Raw genomic sequence first — 10,215 nt, 5'->3', positions numbered from 1 at the left:
ATTGCATTCAATTTATGATTTGTTCAACTCCGAAGACCATTAATTTATGGCTAGATCGCGACCGGGTTGGCTGCGAGAGCCAATCAAAAAAAGAAGAAGAAGACATGATGCTCAGTTCGGGTAAACCACGCCTCTTTTGCGGATCGAAATATCATAGATTCAGGTTAGCCAACCTTAGTTGTATTGATGTCAACACCATCTAGTGATAAAAAACCGCGGATACTTTTTAGATGACCCAATATGTTTATTGGAGCTATAATAGAAATTGAAACATCTTTTAGAAATATACTCAAAATATTTGTTTTTCGAATTTTTTACATATATAAATTCTAAAATATTGTAAGAATATAAAAAAATTTGAGATATTTTCTAAACAGTTATAAAATGATACAGAAATTCTAAAAATTCTGAAATTTACATAAAAATTATGGAAAATTATATAAAAAATTTTATAAATCTGATGGAAATTTTTCCCATATCTTTTATATAATTTTTCAAAATTTACAATTTTTGTATAATTTTATAAGTTTTAGAAAATTTTTTTATACGAATCTTACAATATTTTATAATTTACATATAAAAAAGTTCTGAATTTTTAAAATTTCTTATCATTTTATAACTGTTTAGAAAATATCTCAAATTTTTTTATACGACTTTAAAAGCTTAAACACAATAGGCAACAGGGAATAACGAACCGTCCAATCAGAGCTCTGATATATGTAAGTTCGGTATTATATCCCAGAGTTCTGATTGGATGGCTCGTTATTCTCTATTGCCTGTGCCTATTGCCTGTGCCTATTGTGTTTAAGCCTTTACAATATTTTAAAATTCATATATATATAAAATTTTATAAAAAAGTATAGATATTTTGAGTATATATTTCTGAAAGGTGTTTTAATTTCTATTATAAAGCTTTAACGAATGCATTAAAGTGAGTAGGAGCTAGAGTAGGAGCATATGACGCTAACAAACATTGGTAGTACAAGGTAGCACATAAAAAAAGACCGAACTTAAATAATGTGCATGCGACGAAGCCAACTAAGGTTGGCTAACCTGAATACACACGATCACTGCGAGAGGGCAGAGAATTAAAGAGAGACGCTTGCAAACTGAGCACACCATATAAATCCTTCCATGGACTCTTTTTTTATAGACATAATAAGAATAGACCGAGTATCAGGTTTAAAACGTGAAGACTAGGTAGAAAAGAACAGACAATGTCGTATAGCTTTCTCTTTTTGACGAGGAAAGAGTAGGGGGAAGGAGGAAATAAGATGTGAAAAAAAAAAGAGAGACAGTTGAGTATGACAGAAAGAATGATGATACTCAACAGAAAAAAAAGCTACACGGCATCTGCTCTCTTTTTTTCTGATCTTTACGCCAAAGTAGAAGATGTGCTTGGTCTATTCTTAAGCGGAAAGCACAGACTTTTGCATGACGCATAAAACATGAGCCATAAAAAAATCAAAGTCCTTTATTTCTTTCTTTTCTATGAAATAAAGGATTCTGATTGATTGATTTTCTTATGCCTCATGTTTTATGCGTTATGTAAAAATCTGTGTCGCGACCCTTATTATGTTTATGTATTTTTCTAGGAACTCTAGCCAATCATAGACATACATTTACACGGCATTCTTATGGCTGCCGCATACAAAATTCCGCAATAATAATAGTGACTATAAGACGTAAACTTAAGCCAATCAGGATATTTCTTTAAGTCTACGTAATCTAACGGAAATGGAAATAACAGTAAACTTATTTATAACCTTGTAATAAAGTGAGTTTCAAATTTATCTTACCGATTGAAATTTACCTTATTGCGAGGTTATGGATACTATTATTTCCATTTTCGTTAGATTACGTAGACCTAAAGCAATATCCTGGCTCTTTGGCTCATCGGCTTAAGTCCACGTCTTATAGTTATTGATGCGGAATTTTATGTGCGGTAGCCCTTAATCGGATTTAATAACATCCGTAGTTGTGAAAATGGCCAATTATAGCTATTCTTCCGAAGAACACTACGGATGTTATTAAACCCGATTAAAAATGCCGTGTAAAAGTATAGTTAACGCAATGCTACAAATACTTTGAAGCGTTTTTTAATTGATCAATTTGCAAAATTCTTTTTTCTAAATTGGTCAACCAAACGCTTCAAAGCATTTGTAGTGAGACGTTGACCGTAGCCTAAATGTAGCATAGTAGAATATAATAAAAAATTATCAACTATGATTGATTAATTTCTTATGGCTTACGATCCTATTGTAGACCAGGCTTAAGGCTACTTTTAAAATTGACGCATCAGATTAGCAACAAGCTTGCGACCTGCGACCATGGAAAGCCATTAAGAGCTGTCTACATAAGTCGCAAACGTAGAATGCATTTGCGACAGCCAATCAGAAGTGCTAATAATACTAATAACAGCTTTTGATTGGTTGTCGCAAATGCGTCTGCAAACTGCGTTTTGTGTTTGCGACTTATGTAGACAGCCTTTTACATGGTGCAGTTCGGCTAAACCACTACTTTTGCATTGTCTATATATATATATATATATATATATATAAGCTATCAACTGTGAAACACGAAACATGGGACGGTATTTATAGTCCGTTCTTATTTTAAAACTGTCTTAAATAATGTCTTAAGATGCTAATATCAGAGAGAAACTTGAAAGAGGACATGATGGTCCAAAATCTGTAACCGCAAAATGCTGCCGCGCACTATCACCTTCTGAAGAAGTAAATATTAACTACACAACAATATCCATCTTTTTGCAGTGCTCCTGAGGAAATAAATTGCTGAAATTGTTAAAATTTTTATTAATTTAATAGATTTTAGTTATTTTAGCGATTTTAACTATCTATTTCCATCAGGAGCACCGCAAAAAGATGGCTATTGTTATGTAATTAACATCCATTTTTTCAAAGGGCGATAGTAGTGTGCGACAGCATTTTGCGGTTACAGGTTTTGGTCCGGCATATCCTCTCTCAGGTTTCTCTCTGCTAATACAGTCCCCGGATTGACTTATGACATCATTCTGGTCTAAGGCCGGAATTTATCAGTCAGTTTTTAATCTCAAGCAATGTCTAAGATGCCAATATGGCTTTCTGATTGGTTCATGCACTAGCTAAAGATCATCTCGAATCTTCAATAACATCTATGAATTCCGCTCTTAAGATTATACTTAAGACAGTCTTAAATGTAAGGAAGCGTTTATATTGGCCGTAATCATACGCCGTAATCTGTAAGAATTAACTAATCACAGTCAAATATTCCCCTCTCATTCAGTGATAAGAAGGGAATACTCGAAGATGATAGCATACATAAGGTTACAGCCAATATAAACGCTCTCTAAGAATCGAGTATGAATACCAACCTGTTTTTGTGTCGTGAAATTGGTATTGAATCTTTCCTTGTTTGATATACTTTGGCTGCGGTCAAAGTCTCACTACAAATGTTTAGAAACGTTTAGTTGACCAATTAGAAAAAAAATTTTACAAATTGACCAATCGAAAAGTGCTTTAAAGCATTTGTAGCCTCGCATTGACCGTATCCTTTTTAATGCTTCTTAGGCATTCTGCGACTTTTGTAGATTGGGTTTAAATGAATACTATTATCTATAACGAATAATTCTAATAAAATTATAAAATTAAAAAGATATAATTATATAATTGCAACAGATGTAATTTAGCTTCTATCAAATTTCTTTTCTTTTTATTGACTATTAAACAATACACTATATATTTTGTGAAATAATTATTACAAGTTAGACACAAAACGTACAATTAATATAAACTTAATATATCTTTAAGAAATTTGTTACAAAAATGTGAAGACAATGGAGTAAATAACGATTAAAATCTTAAGAATTAAGTAATTAAACAATGGATGCATTCAGAACGACAAAACCATTCATTGAGCATTTAATGAGCTCTTAGATTGGTCTACATTTTAAGGTCTAAAGAAATATGCCAATCAAGTGAAAGAGCTCATTGAGTGCTCAGTTAGCTCTTGTACCTGTGTAGTCTATATTTGTAGATCTAACAGAGTATGCTAATCAAATGCAAGAGCTTGCCGAGCGCTCAATACTGAATGCATCTATTAGTCAGTATTCATAGTCGGATCTTATATTTAAGACCGTCTTAAGTAATGTCTTAAGATATTAGTGCAGTTCTCTGATTGGTTCATGATATTTCAAGACTGTACTTAAGATCTTAAATTAAGGTTTTAATATAAGATCCGATTATGAATACCACCCATTATTGTAGTTCTGAATGCATCTAAATGCACCCAATAAAACATACAAAAGGCTTTTCTTTTTAGCTAAGAGCTTTTGCACTAGTTCATTTTTCTTTCTTTTCTCTCTAGAAGGAAAAAAAAGAAGAAAAAGAAAGATGATGTAAAAATTCAGTCAAAAAGAACAGGCCTCTTATAAGCAAGTAGGTATATAAATACGTTAGTAGAGTGCATTACATGGAAGAGATTTTTCTAATTGTAAGGTATACAGCATATATCGCAAGATTTTACTATATATGGTGATGGTACACAAAATTGATATGGATTTGATACAACTTGTTGATTGCAACTTGTATCGGACATTGGAGAAGCTTCATCATTCTCGCAATTATTTTTATCACACAATAGATTTTCTTTTTGATAAGCTTTGTCACAAGCTAATCTACAATATGCAGCTAGAGCTGACTCTCTAGCTTGGTCTGCACAGTAGAATTTTCTAAGGGCAGTGTCCATGTCACCTAAATCTGTCAACTGCAACAATGCAGTGCAACCGGGTTCACAAATTGGATACAGTTTTGTCATGCATTCTGGTCTACCCATGCAATTCCACATCATGCATCTATCTTGTAAACCATTCCTTTTTATGCATTCGCATTTATACATTATACTTGTTCGAAAATCAAACAATTTACATGATTTTACAGATTCCTGCAATATTTTTTTAACATTCAATGTATCATATATTTCATGAATGTTTCAACAGTTTAACATGTAATTTTATAAACAATTAAAAATATTTTAAAGATTAGGCTTTGATTAATATAAGTCATGAAAACTGTATAATCCTTCAAGAAGAAATAATAAAAAATATTGCTTTAATGAAAATTAACATTACTCACACAGTAAGGTGGAGTACATAAATTTGTAGGGCAATATACTATTGGTGGACAAGATGGCTCATCCCATTCACATGGTTTCCTATAATATACAAATTCAATAAATCACACTTTCTTATTTTTAGTAATGCAGACAAATACAATCTTACTTCCTATCCATTGAACTGATTAAACATTTTAATTGCGCTAGTAAATTGCGTCTTCTATCACAATTTGGGTTTTTACCATCGCAAGGCATTTTCTTTTGTAAATTCCTTATAACGCTCAATATTGACAATTTTTCTTCTAATTAGGTTTTTTCTTTTTTTTCTTTTTTCTACATTTGTATTTCAACTTACATGATATTGGTATACATCAAATTTAAAAATTGTATAAATTTAGGAGTATTAGTTAAACGACTTCTTGAGTAACATATTTGTTAATTTATTATGAACATCGAGTTTCCTAGCAACTACGTTTAATCCATCAATCATTCCTGGGGTGCGTTCCAAAACTTGACTATGTCAATTTCGAGTATCTTTTATCTTTATTCAATATTCGGTGATCGACAAGGATAAAGTAATACTCGAGTTGACAAAGTTGAATTTTGGAACGCAACCTTGAGAGTTGATTGTGTATCTTGAAATAAGACGAAAATTACAAAAGTGAGCAAATTCACTAGATATTGACCAATAAAATTATGAATATTCGTAAATTTGGTTATTTTTATTTTTGCCTCATTTTAATATACAATCGATTCCCTGGGTATTAATCATGAAACTTTTTTCCTAGGATGAAAGTGAAAAATTTCTCCACCAACTTCAATGATTAAAAATTTTCATTTTTCACTTTTCATCCTAGACTGTATTCGGATTCCCATCTGGATGCTACCTGGATCTCATATCATTCTTATTGTTTAGCCTGGATCTACAGATTTTTAAATCTTAAGCCATAAAGAATGGACGAATCACAATCAATTATTCTCCTTACATTTGACTGTAATTGGTCAGTTTCTTATGACTCAAAACTTAAAACTTAAAATCTATTGTAGATCCGAACTTACCAAAACAAACGATTAGTTTGCATGAAATCTCCAAATCTTCTTGATTACTTTTTGAGAACTTAAATAGAACGGATATATATTTTGCTTTAAAAAGAAAGAAAACGAAGATGTCGAGTGCCAAAAGTGCAAGCAACGCGAATAGATCTACTGATGACATGACACCCGAGGAGTACCCGTGTAGGAACGCCCCTATTGATAAGGTGTGCCTTTCAACAAGCAACAAATGACACGGTGTGACACATCATGGATCATTATATCCTTGTTGTTTATCAATGTTAAACAAAGATGACATGATCACTGTGTCGCACTGTGTCGCTTGTTGGAAGGCACACAAAGTTTCATAATAGATATTCTGATGTATTGTCTATTTTCTAGGGATCGATTCTGGTAGTCGATTGAGTATCTTGAAATGAAGTTAAAATTACAAAAGTGAGCAAATTCACTAGATATTGACTAATATTAAATTATGAATATTCTAGTAAATTTGCTCGCTTTTGTAATTTTCACTTCAATTCGAGATACACTCCTTGTATCTTGAAACGAGATGAAAATTACAAAAATGAGCAAATTTACTAGAATATTGATTTTATTGGTCAACACTTCCCTAACAGCACAAACATCAATATGTCGATTGTAAGTTTGCTAAGTTACTTTGCTAAGTCAGGCCTTTAGAGTCGACTTTGTATTGTTAGGAGCTCCGCACATTAAAAGGAATAGGGAACAGAAAACAGTGAATAAGAATTTCAATATTAGAAATCATACTTTGTGGAATACATAATTTCTGATAGGTTGAAATTCTTATTCTTTGTTTTCTGTTCTTTTTATTGTGCGGAGCCCTTTAGAATTATAGCGTTTTCGACCCGACCGGGGTTGGTTTGCACCAACTTGGGTTAGAAAATGCTTCGCTATTGGTTGACATTATACGCTCTACTAATAAGAGAGCACGAAACATCATTATTTCAACCCAGGTTAGTGCAAACTCGGTCGGGCCAAAAACGCTATTAATAAATTTACTCATTTTTGTAATTTTCATTTTGTTTGAAGATACAGAATTGACCCCCTGTTCCTATATTAGACTGTTCTAAAACTCTCTTTCTCGCTTTCAATAAATATCAAACATGTATCTATTTCACTTTAAGTTCCAAAAGTGTACACTAGCCACAGAAAACAGACCTATAATCATAGACATAATAAGAATAGACCGAGCGTGAGGTTTGAAACGTGAAAACTAGGTAGAAAAGGCCGTGCTTTCTCTTTCTGACGAGAAAAGGGGGAGGGGAATAAGGTGTGAATATTTTGCTCTCAGTCTAATATCTACTCTCTGTCTTTTTTTTACCTAATCTTCACGCTAAAATAGAGGACACGCTCGATTTATTCTTATTATGTCTATTGCTTAGTTTACATGCATTTGATACACATACTAATAGTAACAACTAGTTATAGCATTTTCGGCCCAAATTTGCACTAACCTGGATTGAAGTAATGATGTTTCGTGTTCTCTTATTGGTGAAGCGTGTAACATCAACCAATAGCGAAGCATTTTCTAACCCAAGTTGCAAACCCGGTTGGATCGAAAACGTTGTAACTAATAATTTTCTATTAAATTATTTTAACTTCAGTGAATTTCAAAGAATGATGTACTAAATTGATACAATATACATCAAAATAATTAATTAAATATACATATCTTATAGATGTTTACACGTATCGTCGAAATTAAGATTATTCAATAGAAAGTTATTAGTTAGTATCCGTATCAAGTGCACGATGTAAATTAGGCCTATGGCCTATAATAAAGTGCGTTCGGCAATGTAAGATCTGGTTGTTCCATCTTTTGATAAATTTTACCTGTTGGGTAAAGGTGAAATCACAGTGTGGAATAGGACTGCAGAATAGAGCGTTATTCAATAATGCATTATTGAAACAACCACTATTTGATGTTGCGGAATAGCGAGTACATCATTGTTCTTGTAATGAACCATCATATTTTGAGAGGTTAAAATAATTTAATGCTGATTGATATGATGGAATTGCATAATATCGAAGCAAAATGACAAAATCTGAGTGCCTAAATATAAATACAAAGATCAAAAAAATAATTATGCATTACGTGCGATTTCAGTGTGTCCTTTTTCGCACTTATTTTTAACGTCAATGTCTAGTGTCATGCTTAGCGCCGAGCTACTACCATGTCTGCAGATTGTGCACAATTACATCAACTTGACAAGTCCAATCGTAATACCGTTTTTGATATGACATTTTAGACTTTCTAGTACTTTATATGACAATTAATATAATTACCAAATTCAAAAATTTATCGCTGCTAACCCATTTATATGCGACATTTGAGATTAGCGACATATGAAATCATGTGACTTGTTTGTCATTGAATATGAACGACAAGTGACATCATGAACACTTACCTTAAATTATACAGTTTAAAACTATAGTTAATGGCAAAAGTGAGGAAAAGTGAAATTATATAATTTGATAATTTTGGCATTCAGAAAATAAGACGTATTCTTATTTTGTTCATTTGCATATCTTACAAAAATACATCGTTTTGCGTGTCTTTTGAGCTATTTATTTATTAAGTTAAGTTAAAAAGTGTTTGAGTAATCATTTTTATCAAATCAATTCGCGGCGGATAATTGTGCGCATGGACAATTCAAAGTTTCCTCTCAATGAAAAGTATACTATTTGCGAAGAATTCGGAAGATATAGAACTCTGTTCAGTTGATAAACTAAAAGTAACATGATATTAATATTGTGTGATTTTGTATTCCACAATATACATATAACAACACATGGTGCTACATAACAGCCCAAGGAACACACTAAGGCGTTCCACTTAACACTCGCACGTTCGCGAGTATCGTTTGTTCTTGTTTAACATTTGATTAACGACAAAGATGAAATGATTCCATGAGCGTTGTGAACGTTAAATGGAATGCAGCCTAAGTCGAGAGAAAATCAAAATGGACGTATTTCAAATTTCAACGTCAAAATGATTTTTGGGTAGAAAATTTGATTGTTTATTGACTTTAAATATCATCAAAGTCATTTTGATTTTGTATTGATTTGTATGTGTTGCTTGAGAGTTACATTGTGGACTGCAAAATTATAAAATTAATATTATGTTACTTTTAGTTTGTGTCGACTGGGTAGTTTCAATGCTGCCTGTGTTCCAAACGAGTACATGAACAATGCAGGAGCTGATTACTCTGAGGGTTGTTCGCGTCGCACACTCCAACATGCCCACCCCGCTCGCAATACGTTCGCGTCACCAGGACTAATATGGCGACTAGATGTTCGCGTCGCGTTAGAGCATATGGATCAATTAAGAGTATGCTCCATTTGCTTCACCTCAGAAGATAGTACGATTGGAGCATGTTATGCACGCATACGTAATAGTTGAAAACGTACTGTATCGAAAAAAATATTTCAGATTCATTTTGTATAAAAACGCATTTAATAAATGACATAAATATAAAAATATAATATAACAATATAATATATTAATCAAATAAAATAAAATAACATAAAATAAAATAAAAGGAATAAATTAATAAAATAAATAAAAATAAAAAAATTTAAATAAAATAATATTAACACAATAAAATAAAATATAATATAAAAAATATAATATAATATTTATTAAAAACGCATTTATTTTGTATAAAAGCTTTTCAAGTAATCGAGGTAACACAAAATACCGAAACGAAACGAGTCTGACTCGTTCAAGTGGTCTCACAGATTAGATTAGGTGATATACTCACTTGTCCTAAATCCGTTCGTGTCGCTGAACATTGGAGCACATGAATGCAATCACTACCTTACCTGTGATCCAAGTGCTCTCTGGGTTAATTTGGAGCATGCGACGCAAACAAACCTTGAAAATTACATATGCGATTTTTGTTTAAATAATTAATTTTTCCAATTTTTATATTATTTTTTCAAAGTTTATATTAATTTTGTATCAACATTGGTATAATAACAGAATTTTCATTTTTTTATCAACATTTTATGAAACATTTTCCATGA

The 10,215-nt window shown here is 32.0% G+C and overlaps 1 protein-coding gene across 2 annotated transcripts; it reads right to left on the bottom strand.

Moving 5' to 3' along the window:
- Positions 1 to 3,683: 3,683 nt before the first annotated feature.
- LOC105149885 (uncharacterized) lies at positions 3,684 to 5,599 on the bottom strand. Of its 2 annotated transcripts, none has more exons than XM_087409515.1 (3): positions 5,468 to 5,599; positions 5,133 to 5,211; positions 3,684 to 4,941 (listed from the first exon to the last, which is right to left on the bottom strand). In XM_087409515.1, the coding sequence occupies exons 1-3, from the start codon at positions 5,482 to 5,484 to the stop codon at positions 4,486 to 4,488; spliced, it is 552 nt and encodes a 183-aa protein (XP_087265641.1). In that variant the 5' UTR covers positions 5,485 to 5,599; the 3' UTR covers positions 3,684 to 4,485. The 2 variants fall into 2 exon arrangements, with proteins under 2 accessions (XP_087265641.1, XP_087265640.1); XM_087409514.1 differs by lacking the exon at positions 5,468 to 5,599 and adding an exon at positions 5,279 to 5,459.
- Positions 5,600 to 10,215: the final 4,616 nt, after the last annotated feature.

This window comes from Acromyrmex echinatior, chromosome 9 (assembly GCF_024713525.1).
Source record: "Acromyrmex echinatior isolate Ae372 chromosome 9, ASM2471352v2, whole genome shotgun sequence".
NCBI lineage: Eukaryota > Metazoa > Arthropoda > Insecta > Hymenoptera > Formicidae > Acromyrmex > Acromyrmex echinatior.
Note: the sequence above shows the minus strand (reverse complement) of the source record. Positions and strands in the feature narration are given on the sequence as shown.

Bases quoted from the DNA above. Each gene is read 5' to 3' on its own strand.
- LOC105149885 (XM_087409514.1), bottom strand. From the start codon at position 5,367: ATGCCTTGCGATGGTAAAAACCCAAATTGTGATAGAAGACGCAATTTA. The intron at 5,212-5,278 runs GTAAGATTGTAT...TGTATATTATAG, and splicing joins ATCAGTTCAATGGATAGGAA to GAAACCATGTGAATGGGATG. The intron at 4,942-5,132 runs GTGAGTAATGTT...AAAATATTGCAG, and splicing joins TATGTACTCCACCTTACTGT to GAATCTGTAAAATCATGTAA.